At 48.1% G+C, this 12,697-nt stretch overlaps 2 protein-coding genes and 1 pseudogene across 4 annotated transcripts in view; 2 read left to right on the top strand and 1 right to left on the bottom strand.

Annotated features, from left to right (window-relative positions):
- The window catches only part of LOC308173296 (SPRY domain-containing protein 3-like), a gene marked incomplete at both ends in the record, with an annotated part of 38,068 nt that extends 30,936 nt beyond the window's left edge, over positions 1-7,132 (top strand). Inside the window, 3 exons of the mRNA XM_080548301.1 lie at positions 5,453-5,572; positions 6,327-6,445; positions 6,998-7,132. Of these exons, the coding sequence (XP_080404427.1) occupies positions 5,453-5,572; positions 6,327-6,445; positions 6,998-7,132 (374 nt within the window). The remainder of the gene's footprint in view (positions 1-5,452; positions 5,573-6,326; positions 6,446-6,997) is intronic.
- Positions 1-12,697, top strand: part of cdk4 (cyclin dependent kinase 4) — a 359,603-nt gene that overhangs the window by 127,411 nt on the left and 219,495 nt on the right. The gene's annotated exons all lie outside the window — the stretch shown is intronic.
- LOC308173512 (LIM domain and actin-binding protein 1-like) overlaps positions 9,717-12,697 on the bottom strand; it is a 23,389-nt pseudogene continuing 20,408 nt past the window's right edge. The window contains exons 7-9 of the transcript in view: positions 11,876-11,961; positions 11,443-11,576; positions 9,717-10,969 (exon numbers count right to left, since the gene is read on the bottom strand). The product of the transcript in view is annotated as an LIM domain and actin-binding protein 1-like (transcript). The remainder of the gene's footprint in view (positions 10,970-11,442; positions 11,577-11,875; positions 11,962-12,697) is intronic.

The raw sequence follows: 12,697 nt of genomic DNA, 5'->3' as shown, positions 1-12,697 counted from the left end.
TGCCTCTGTCTCTGTCTCTGTCTCTGTCTCTACCTCTGTCTCTGTCCCTGTCTCTGCCTCTGCCTCTGTCTCTGTCCCTGTCTCTGCCTCTGTCTCTGTCCCTGTCTCTGTCCCTGTCTCTGCCTCTGTCTCTGCCTCTGTCTCTGTCTCTGTCTCTGCCTCTGTCTCTGCCTCTGCCTCTGCCTCTGTCTCTGTCTCTGTCTCTGTCTCTACCTCTGTCTCTGTCCCTGTCTCTGCCTCTGCCTCTGCCTCTGTCTCTGTCTCTGCCTCTGTCTCTGTCTCTGTCTCTGTCTCTGTCTCTGTCTCTGTCCCTGTCTCTGCCTCTGTCTCTGTCCCTGTCTCTGTCCCTGTCTCTGCCTCTGTCTCTGCCTCTGTCTCTGTCTCTGTCTCTGTCTCTGCCTCTGTCTCTGTCTCTGTCTCTGCCTCTGCCTCTGTCTCTGTCTCTGTCTCTGTCTCTGTCTCTGCCTCTGTCTCTGTCTCTGCCTCTGTCTCTGCCTCTGTCTCTGTCTCTGTCTCTACCTCTGTCTCTGTCCCTGTCTCTGCCTCTGCCTCTGTCTCTGTCTCTGCCTCTGTCTCTGTCTCTACCTCTGTCTCTGTCCCTGTCTCTGTCTCTGCCTCTGTCTCTGTCTCTGTCTCTGCCTCTGTCTCTGTTTCTGTCTCTGTCTCTACCTCTGCCTCTGTCTCTGTCTCTGTCCCTGTCTCTGCCTCTGTCTCTACCTCTGCCTCTGTCTCTGTCTCTACCTCTGTCTCTGTCCCTGTCTCTGTCTCTGTCTCTGTCCCTGTCTCTGCCTCTGAACCGCACAACTGGTGACCTTGCGATCATTACACGCCGGCTGATAATCAGTGTTTGATGGTGGTGGCCGATATCGGTGGTCAATCAAAGTAATTAAAAGATTCTTGCTCATAGGTAGACAATTGAAGAAAGGGTTTATTCCATAACAGCGACGGGTACGTCTACACAATAATGTATTGTCTGTATCCTGGGCAGTCAAGTATGGAGTCCCACAGGGGTCCGTTCTGGGCCCACTGTTGTTCTCACTGTACTTGGCACCACTGGGTCAGATCTTGTATTCTTTTGGTCTTGCTTTTCATTGTTATGCTGATGATTTATAACTATATATGCCTATAACAGCAGGAAATGTCTCAGATTTAGTTACGTTAAAGACCTGTCTGGCTGCTGTGAAGGGCTGGTTATCAGCGAACTTTCTGCTATTAAATTCAGACAAGACTGAAATGATAAAATTCGGTCCAGCTAGACTAAATCATCCAAGTGATAGTCTTGTCTTGACCTTGGATGATTGTGTCATCCAGTGCAGGGACAAGGTTAAAAATCTCGGTGTCATTCTGGATCAGAGCCTCACATTTGACCCTCACATAAAGGGGGTGATAAAAATAGCATTCTTTCACCTCAGAAGAATTGCCAAGATTAGATCAATCCTTTCTTTTGAAGATGTTGAGGTTCTGATCCATTCTTTTGTGACAACCAGACTAGATTATTGTAATGTCCTTTTGTCGGGACTGCCAAAAAAGAGTTTCCATGGTATACAAATGGTCCAAAATGCTGCAGCTCGCATTTTGACTGGGTCAAAGAAATATGACCATATCTCACCAGTACTGGCCTCCCTTCATTGGCTCCCTGTCCATGTTAGAGCGGACTTCAAGATGCTGCTACTAACATATAAAGCTATAAATGGCACTGCGCCTTCTTATTTAAAGGACCTTCTCGACCCATATGTGCCCTCAAGGGCTCTGCGCTCACAAGGCTCTGCCCTGCTCATTGTTCCTAGAGTCAGAAAAAAGACAATCGGTGAGCGTGCGTTCTCCTTCCGCGCACCAACTCTGGAACCGTCTTCCATTGGACATCAGACAGGCAGAATCAGTGAAAGTGTTCAAAACTAAGTTAAAGACCCACCTGTTTTCTGTTGTCTACATGTCATAGGCTGTGTATTTGTGCTGTGTAATTATGTGTGTTTTTAAAATTGAAATAGTTGTTTTAAATTGTTTTAAACTGCTGCTTACCTATTGTAAAGCACTTTGATGTAAAGTGCTATACAAATAAAGTTATTATTATTATTATTATTATTATTACGTTTCTCACAGAGAGAAAGCGAACGACCCACAACACACAAGCAGTGTGTCTTTATAGACAGAATGTTGATGGTCAAGCAGACACATGTCTATCACAAATCCAAACAACATTGACATGGATGCCCTTAAGTAGCTAGTCGTCATAGTAACCCAGTTACATAGTAACCCAGTATACTTAGTTCCTGTCCAGTCTTAAGTATACTGATGTGACGTCCCACTGACCATAGTCTAAATCTGGCCCATGGTCCAGCTCCAATGACAAGTTAACAGAGGAAAACCTATTGACTGAGAGTGGACAGTCTTAATTGACACAGAGCTTAATTGGTTATTTCCTACAAAGTATTTAAAGTGGATGTGCACAAATGAAAACACATCATAACACCGGCTCTAATTCCAGCCATCCAGAGACTTTGAGTCACTGCCTCTGTGTCCTGTGTCTGTCTGCCAGTCTGCAAGTAGAGTGGCACGCTTGTCTGCCTGACTAATATGTCTGAGCCTGTTGGCCGAAACATTAGTTATGTGTTTAGTTTGGCGCTGGTTCAATTGTTGATTACTTCAGATACATGTAATGCCTTACTTTCTGCCCTCAGGGACCAATAAAGTATCTATCTATCTATCTATCTATCTATCTATCTATCTATCCATCTATCTATCTATCTATCTATCAATTGTTGATTACTTCAGATACATGTAATGCCTTGCTTCCCCCTCAGGGACCAATAAAGTATCTATCTATCTCTCTATCTATCAACATCATGTGTGGTTTATCCAAATGATGTTTTTGCATGGATGTTTTGGTTAGGACTGGGGTTAGGTTTGGTTAGGGTTAGGACCCACAGAGTCCACAAAGAGGATATGTTCGTATAGAACAGAATGTATCGTTCTCTCTGTCTGTGTGAAAAGGATTGTTGTTGTCCTTGGCTTCCCCTATAGAGTGAGAGGGAGAGAGGAAAACGGAGAAGTTGTCCAACTCAAACACGTATGGACGAGGGAGGGTTGCCCTCGACTAACCTATAGAGCAAAGCCGTGGGAGAAGTCCAACTCAAACACGTACGGCGGCTTACACCCACCGGCAGCCTGTTTCTCTTCGGATAAGCCTGCGTGTGTGAAGTCATCGCTTATCTCTCGGAATCCTGGTTACGCGAAACCCCTCCTAGTGATTCTCTTCATGTTTCATTCGGTCCGATATCTCTTTTCCATGGGATACACCCCCCCCCCCCCCCCCCTATTCTCTTCCTATCCGCTAACGATGAGAAAGTGGCTCTTCCTTTTCAAACGCTATCCTTTTGACCCCCGATGGGATTAGTGACCCGTTTGGTATAACAACACAAGAGGGCGAGGTTTAGATGAGGACAAAGGACACACTTTTGTGGAAGTCTCTTCTCACTCTGTGCTACATTAAACGACTAGATACGATACGTATGCAGACATTTTAAATTTTTTAATGTTTGACTTTTAGCCAAAGCGACTTACTTACTTACGTACATTTGTCTAAGTAAGTGAGTCATTTATCCACCAGTCATAGCAGGAAAATGTAATCTATGCTCAGGCCAGGGGCCATTGGCAGTCTAGTTGTGCTAGATTTTTTCTTTTTCTTTTTTTTCACACTGGCCTGGGGAAACAGTACAGGGGGGTAGTAGATGTCTCAGGAGAAACAGTACAGGGGGGTAGTAGATGTCTCAGGAGAAACAGTACAGGGGGGTAGTAGATGTCTCAGGAGGGACAGTACAGGGGGGTAGTAGATGTCTCAGGAGAAACAGTACAGGGGGGGTAGTAGATGTCTCAGGAGAAACAGTACAGGGGGGTAGTAGATGTCTCAGGAGAAACAGTACAGGGGGGTAGTAGAGGTCTCAGGAGAAACAGTAGAGTAAGCATTTGGGAACAGAGGACACTAATTGTTGAAGTTTTGAAAGCGGAATTCTTTTCCCGTTCTTGCTTGACGTACGACTTCAGTTGCTCAACATTCCGGGGTCTCCGTTGTCGTATTTTGCGCTTCATAACGTGCCACACATTTTCAATGGGAGACAGGTCTGGACTGCAGGCAGGGCCAGTCTAGTACCCGCAACTTTTACTACGAAGCCACACTGTTGTAACATGTGCAGAATGTGGCTTGGCATCGCTGAAATAAGCAGGGACGTCCCTGAAAACGACGTCACCTGGATGGCAGCGTACCACAGACCACAGCACACATTTCCACTTTGCGTCAGTCCATCTCAGATGAGTTCGGGCACCAGAGAAGCCTGCGGTGTTTCTGGATGTTGTTGATATACGGCTTTCGCTTTGCATGGTAGAGTCTTAACTTGCATTTGTCGACGCAGCGACAAACTGTGTTAACTGACAACGGTTTTCCGAAGTGTTCCCGATTCCATGTGGTAATATCCGTTACAGAATGATGTCGGTTTTTAATGCAGTGTCGCCTGAGGGGTCGAAGGTCACGGGCATTCTATGTTGGTTTTCGGCCTTGCCCCTTAACGTGCAGAGATTTCGACGGATTCTCTGAATCTTTTGATGATGTTATGGACTGTAGATGGTGAAATCCCTAAATTCCTTGCAATTGTACGTTGAGAAATGCTGTTCTTAAACTGTTGGACTATTTGAGGATGGCGTTATTGACAAAGGGGTGAACCTCGCCCCCATCCTGGCTTGTGAGCGACTGAACCCTTCGGGGATGCTTCTTTTATACCCAATCAATCACCTGTTTCCAATTAACCTGTGGAATGTTAATTATCCAATTAACCAACTTTCCCAGTATTTTGTTGCCTCTGTCCCACCTTTTTTGAAAGGTGTTGCTGGCATCACATTCACAATAAGGATATATATAAACATTCTTTTTTTTAAAAGGTAAAACATTAAATATATTGTCTTGTAGTAGTGTTTTCAATTGAAAATGTCCAAAAAAGGATTAGCAACTTATCACATTCTGTTTTATTAAAGTTTTACACAAGGTCCCAACTTTTGGGGGAATTGGGGTTGTACTACTGTATATGATGAGTATGCATAAACATCATCTTTCTCACTCAAGACTCAAACACACACAACGCTGGTACTCATAGAATATCCCTCTCTCACAGACACCCACACGTACACACACTTTATACAAAAGAGAGTGAGAACATAGATACAGTGGGGTAAATCAGTATTTGATTGATTTGATGCTGATTTTGTAAGTTTGCCCACTGACAAAGAAATGAACGGTCTCTAATTTTAATGGTAGGTTTATTTTAACAGTGAGAGACAGAATATGTCCTCTCCAAATCCTTATGGTTTTCGATGATGTCACTCGGCAACAGCTCCCACCACAGATTGTCTATAGGATTAAGGTTCTGGAGACCACTGACTGTACTCCTCTCTCCCTTTCTCTCAGACGATGGGAAGATGTTCCTGGGGAGTGGCGTGGAAGACCCCTTCGGTCCTCGCTGTTTGGAGGGGGACGTCATGGGCTGCGGCATCATGTTCCCGCGGGACTACGTCCCGGACAGCGGAGGTGAGGGGCTTTGTGATTGGCTGTCAGCGGGAGTTCTTATGCAACCACCAAGAACATTGTCATTGGTCGGGAAAAGAATGCAGCCAATGCCGAGTGGTGATTTATTTTGAATGCCATTGTTATACCGCATGTTGTATGCTGTCTTATTTGTCTCCCACAACTATTGTCACTTTTATTATCTTGACTTATCTTGCCTTGTTGTCTTTGTGCTGCAATGTAAGAATAATAATAATCATAATAATAATAATAATAATAACTTAAATGTATATAGCGCCTTTCGGGGGACCCAAGCTCGCTTTACAGAGAAACAGAAAGTAACAAAAACAGTCAGACAAACAGACATGCGAACAAAAACAACAACAGAACTAGAGGCCGAAGGCCTTGGCAAACAGGTGGGATTTGAGGGCTGTTTTGAAGGCGTCCAGCGGGGGATGTTGCGGATCGCCGCAGGGAGAGAGTTCCAGAGGGTGGGGGGCTGCCTGCCACACAGAATAAAACCTGAAACTGAAGTGACCGTCTTCTTGTCTGTCTGTCTGTCTTCTTGTCTGTCTGTCTGTCTGTCTTCTTGTCTGTCTGTCTTCTTGTCTGTCTGTCTTCTGGTCTGTCTGTCTGTCTTCTTGTCTGTCTTCTTGTCTGTCTGTCTTCTTGTCTGTCTGTCTTCTTGTCTGTCTGTCTTCTGGTCTGTCTGTCTGTCTTCTTGTCTGTCTGTCTTCTTGTCTGTCTGTCTTCTTGTCTGTCTGCATCGTCCCCTCAGACGACAGTGACGACGGGGACTCGGAGGTTCAGAACGAGCTGTACATGAACGATGAAGACGAGGAGGAGGAGGAGGACGGAGAGGAGCTGGAACAGGAGCAGGAAGGGAGGAAGGTCATGGTGAGAGAGGCTTTATCTCATTCTCCCAACACGGACGCTACTGTGTCTGTCTGTGTGTCTGTGTCTGTCTGTGTCTATGTGTGTGTGTGTCTGTGTCTGTGTGTGTCTGTCTGTGTGTGTGTGTGTGTGTGTGTGTGTGTGTGTGTGTGTCTGTCTGTGTGTGTGTCTGTCTGTCTGTGTGTCTGTGTCTGTGTCTGTCTGTGTGTCTATGTGTGTGTGTGTCTGTGTCTGTCTGTGTGTCTGTGTCTGTCTGTGTCTATGTGTGTGTGTGTGTGTGTGTGTGTGTCTATGTGTGTGTGTGTCTGTGTCTGTCTGTGTGTCTGTGTCTGTCTGTGTCTATGTGTCTGTGTGTGTCTGTGTGTGTCTGTGTGTGTCTGTGTCTGTGTGTGTGTCTGTGTGTGTATGTCTGTGTGTCTGTGTCTGTGTGTGTGTCTGTGTCTGTCTGTGTGTCTGTGTCTGTGTCTGTGTGTGTCTGTCTGAGTCTGTCTGTGTCTGTCTGTGTCTGTCTGTGTGAAAACCTTGTCTCACTGCTGCCCCCTTGTGTCCGAACAGGTGTTCTTCACGCGGAACGGGCAGCTGGTGGGGCGCAGGGAGGTGGCCGTGCCGGCGGGGGGGTTCTACCCCACCATCGGCATGATGAGCACCGGGGAGAAGGTCAGGGTGGACCTGCACCCCCTCAGCGGCTGAGACGGAGGGATGGAGACTGACGAGATGGGGGGAGAAGAGGGGTAGAGAGAGGAGGAGGAGGAGGAGGGGAAAGGTAGAGGAGAAGAGGGAAGGAGAGGAGGGGGAAGAGAGGAAGAGAGAAAAGGGGTAGAGGGGTAGAGAGGAGAAGAGGGGTAGAGAGAGGAGGGCAACGGTAGAGGAGACCGAGTGGAACTCTGTGTGAAGGTCGCCTGTAGTAGACACAGATCTAGGGTGCTAGCTGCCCTCCCCCAATCCTAACTGAAGCCATAGGGGAGGGATACACTAAAGACCTTAGATCAGTGGGTAGGGGCAACTTGATTCTCGTCCAGTGTGAGGGCTGGTGAGGAAGAAAGGGATATGACCCACATGCTGTATACACGCACACGCACACACACACACACACACACACACACAACACAACACAGTTGGGAGTATGGTAGGGTGGATAGTGTTGTCGAGACCTCACTAGTACTGTATACCTCTCCACATCATCACTGCTTGGATCCAGCATGTTACCTGGGAAGTCACAACTGAGTTTAGTTTGCACTGGGTTCCTCCTACCGTAAGAATGAAGCACATGCTACTAGAACGGTAGAAAGAAGGAGGATATTTAAAGTTGATTATGTAAAGATTAAACTGCATGGGGGGTTCTTCATTATAGAAGAAAATGTTTTTTTTGAAATGCTAGAAACAGTTTAAAGGGAGATTGCTGGACCAATCAAAGGTCTTAAGCAGCTATCAGGCAGTCTTATTAAACCTTTTTTTTTTGGGGGGGGGGGGGATTTGAATTGAAATGCTGAAAAGTGTACCCGTAGCCAAGACTTGCGACTCAGGTATATGCCAAAATCAAAATGACTGTAAACAACTATGATTCTGTGTTGTGTATTTTCTAAGACTATGATGATGCCATATCCTTTTATCACGAGCACTTTATAGATATACTGTATTATGATAACTGTACTCAACTGTACTCAACTGTACCTTTCATAATGCTGTTTGGTGTCCTAGACACCATTTTGGTTAATCAATCATAAGTATCATTGATTTGAATGTATGCGTCACCTCTGAATTATGCATTTGTATGCAATGTTTAAATACCCAAGTAAATATGATAATCTATTTCTATACAATGGCAATCTTTGTGTTTTTCCATTTACACTTGGATGAACGACTGCTGGGTGGCCAGCAGGGGGAGCTGTCACCTTTGAGATGGGTTTGAGGTTTCACAGCATGCCATTTAGGGCTAAATCCAATCAAACTTACATTTAGGGCACACTACAAACATAATAGCTCTAACCACAGGTAGAGTCATCCATTTCTCAGAATGGTGTGTGTGGGCAGCAGTGTAATATATAATATTATGACTCATGACACTGACACAAAGTGTCACAAACATTGCTAGTCACCACTTAAGCTTTACGACACTGTACCACCACATCCTCAACTGCCTGACCTCACAGAGCTTGACTGATTAGTCAGCTAAAATGTTTATTTCATAAGGCTTTGCTCTGCTGTCCTCTGCCGTCTAAAATCTGATATTGCTATATTACTATAGGCGTGCAGAAGTTACAGATTTAGTAGATGGATTGGAGTTGCATTTATGGTATTTGTTTTAAACCTATTTCAGTAACACAAGGTACACCGGTGTCAGTCAGTAGCTTCAGCAGTCAGTCACAGGGACATGGGAAATGGGTTCATGTATTCAAACAAGACCAGAGATGTATCAAGGATAGACCATTTATTAATTTCAACTATACTTTTTTATTATTTTGGTCATCTCAAGACTTAAAAATTCCAACAAGATATGAAACATTTTTGGTCCTCAATAAAGTAAAGTATAAAATATGAGGGTCAATGTAATAATTCATGTATCCATGTAATAAAACATGTATCCAGTTTTTTTAATTCATTACGAAACATGATGTTTTTTTTCATACAATCTAAAGCAGGCACCATGTCAAGGGAAAACTAAAAACTTGAATCCAGAAAGTCTGTACCCAAAGACACTGAGATACAAGATGCATAGTTTCCAGCTTAGAGTATAACATACTGTAGTCCCACACACAATTTCCCATAACATATAAAAATTGAGATGTTTTTGGATTCAATTCCAGTTTAAAAGAAACATAATATCTTCCAGCATAAACAAACATTTCAAGAAACACAGTACAAAATCCTTTTGTTCCATCTGTCTACATCTACAATCCCCCCTCTATCAAGCCGCCTCTGAAATTACTAACTTAACCGTGTGTACGTAGTTTAAGACTGATTATGAATAACCTTTTTTTTGGAGTTTTCTCTAAAACTCTCAATGATCACAGATTACCCCCCCCCCCCCCAACAGAAAGAAAAAGAGGCACCCCCCCATTGTTTTGTCCCAGAATGAAAGCCCCCCCATGGAGGGTGGACCTGGGGCAGGGTTCGACAGTAACACTTGCCCGCTTGCCCGGAAGCAAGTAAAAAAAAATCGCCGGCTTTGTTTGTGCTGGGCACGCGGGCGAGCGTTACTGTGGAACCCTGCTGGGGTGAGAGAGAGTCCAGTCTGGATCCGGTCTGGTTCCATGACGAGGGAGGGAGGCTCTGCTCAGACGTCATCTTCCTCCCCCTCCTCCTCCTCTTCCTCGTAGTAGCGGTTCCTCTTGATCATCTCCTCCACCGTCAGCTCCTCCCCACCGTCCCCACCCTCCCCGCCCTCGCCCGCCTCCTCCTCCCCTTCCCAGAAGCCCACGTCCTGTGAGGAGCGGTTGTGTTTGGGTTGCGGGGGCGGAGAGGGGGACGCTGGGATGTCTGGGGAGGACGCACTTTGGCATTTCGGAGAGGCCTCGTTTTCTTCTTCCCCTTCCTCTTCTGCCGCTGCTGCTGCCCCTGTCTGCGTTTCCTCCCGCTCTTCTGGAAGACTCTCCACCTCCTCCTCCTCGGAGCTGGTCTCTCCGTTCACAGCGCTAGGTCGGACAGATGACTTCTTCTCCTCCCTTTTCTCCTCCCTTTTCTCCTCCCTTTTCTCCTCCCTTTTCTCCTCCCTTTCCTCCTCCTTCCTCCCTCCTTCCACCTGCCCTCTCCGGGGCTGGGGGGGATCCTGGGGTTCCTGTAGCGGGGGGGGGGCGGCTGTCCTCCAGCGAACCCCTCCTCTCCAGCGTGGGCCTGAGGGGCCGGCGGGGGGGGTCGCGGGGGGCCGGGTCGACGGGGGTACTGGGGCTGGCCGCCACCGAGAAGGGCCGGCTGCGCTCCTTCAGGGAGGAGCTCCTCCTCAGGCTCTTCAGCTCCGCCCGGTCTGAGCTCTGGGCTGACGACAGAGCCTCACCCTCCGGGGGCCACTTGGCCCTCCAGGGTCGGGCTACACCGCCACCACCACCCCCACCTCCACCCTCCACAGGACTGGCCCCCTGCCCTGCGGCCCCTGGCCCAGCCCCAGCCTCAGTAACCTCAGAGAGAGGGGGCCAGGCGATCCTCAGCCTGCGGGTCTCAGCCGGTTTCTCTGCAGAGCCGGCGCTGCCGTGGGTCTGGCCACGCATCTCCATGGAGGCGGTCAGGTCCGTCACCTTGGCCGGGGGCGAGTGCTCCACCGTGGGGCTGGGCTGCTTGCGTGAGGCAGCCTGGGCTGGACGAGACGCCACCGCGGCTGTTTCCGCCCGCCTCTTCGGTCTCTCTGCTGCGCCATCTTCCTCCATCTCCTCCTCCTCCTCCTCCTCCTCCTCCTCTCCCTCGGCCCGGCCCGTCCACAGCTCCTTGTGGGGCCGGTGGCCGAAGCCCTCGTCGTAGTTGCCTTTGGACTTGAACAACTGGCTGAAGTGGGGCTTGCAGTAGACGTTACCGTGCAGCGAGGCGTAGTTCCCCAGACTAAACAGCAGAGGGCAGCAAATCATAATAATATATTTTTTTAAAAACATACTTTAGATAGATATACAACATGCAGCCATGAAGACAGAATACATACCAAGTAATTAACTTGACATTGCACACAAATAGCACATATAAATGAAATATTTGGGTGGTCAAATCAGTAAAACGGCAACAGAATTTTGCACGGCTTCTCTGGCGGTTTGAGTGTGCTGACTCAGAACTCCCTCGGAACTCATTTTTAAACGGCAATTAAAGACTCACCTGTTTAGGCAGGCCGGTAGTCACCTATAGCCACCTTATTGTTCCTGTTTATGTCCTGTTTATGTTGTCCCTTGTGGGGTGTTCCTCCGTTTTTGTTTTTAAATCCTTGATGTTTTGATGACACTTTTCTTATTTGGGATGTAAAGCACCCTGTGCGTCCGTGCTGTGAAGGGCGCTGTAGAAATGACGTTTTACTGTACTGTACTGACCTGAGCTTGGTGTTGCAGTGGACGCAGCGGAAGCAGGTGGTGTGGTAGATGACCTGGTTGGCCACCAGCCTCTCCAGGGGGTACACCGTCTTCAGACACGCCACGCACGTCTCCCTCACAGGCAGGCAGAACTTCTACACGCACACGCACGCACACACACACACACACACACAGATCCTCCAGTCACCATTGTATGACATGGCATGACATTGCACATCACGCTACCATTTGCACTTCTGGTTAGACGCACAATCATTTCGTTACATTGTCTTGTACTATGTAATGACAATAAAGTGAATCTAATCTAATCTAATCTAAACAGATACACACACACACACACACACACATTACACTTCCCATTCAGATACATTACACACCAGAGCAATAACAGTGCTTATGGTGATGGAGGGGGCTATGGAGGGAGGGGACTCACCCTGGCTGCCTTAGGAGGGTCACTATGGGCTGAGGACAGGTTAGAGGGGTGTCCAGCCTTAGGACTGGGGATGTCCATCACCTCCCCTGGAACACACCAAACACACAACAAACAACATGACGACACACTCCATTTTGACTCAATGGAGCCAAGGCAAGGGGGAGGCATTGTGGAGCAGAGCAATATAACACTCCGCTACAAAAGGAGCCGGGGGTTTTCACTGAGATTCCTGAGACGAACTGGACAGATGCCTCGACACGGAACAGTAACACCGGGGGAACGACACGGTCGGGGGCTCCGCCCATCTCTGCCCTTTAACCCAGATTTTTAGGGCAGCAGCATAGCGTCCCACCGGGCCTGGGGTTCTGTCCCCTGCAAAGAGGCTGTGTGGATGACATCACAGGAGGGTGGGGGGGGGGGGGGGGGGGGAGGGGGCTGCGCTGTGACTCACCATTGGTCTCCGGTACAGAGACTTCCCTGCTGTGAGGCTCCTGAGAGAGAGAGAGGTAGGAGGGAGAGAGAGAGAGAGAGAGAGAGAGTGGGGGGGAGGGAGAGGGAGGGAGGGAGAGAGAGAGAGAGAGAGAGAGAGAGAGAGAGAGAGGGGGAGAGGGAGGGAGGGAGAGAGAGAGAGAGAGAGGGAGAGAGAGAGAGAGAGAGGGGGGAGGAGGAGAGGGAGGGAGGGAGAGAGAGAGAGAGAGAGAGAGGGGGAGAGGGAGGGAGGGAGAGAGAGAGAGAGGGGGGGAGGGAGAGGGAGGGAGGGAGAGAGAGAGAGAGGGAGAGAGAGAGAGAGGGGGGGAGAGGGGGAGAGGGAGAGGGAGAGGG

Source organism: Nansenia antarctica, assembly GCF_963989245.1.
Source record: "Nansenia antarctica genome assembly, chromosome: 18".
Taxonomy (NCBI): Eukaryota; Metazoa; Chordata; class Actinopteri; order Argentiniformes; family Microstomatidae; genus Nansenia; species Nansenia antarctica.
Note: the sequence above shows the minus strand (reverse complement) of the source record. Positions and strands in the feature narration are given on the sequence as shown.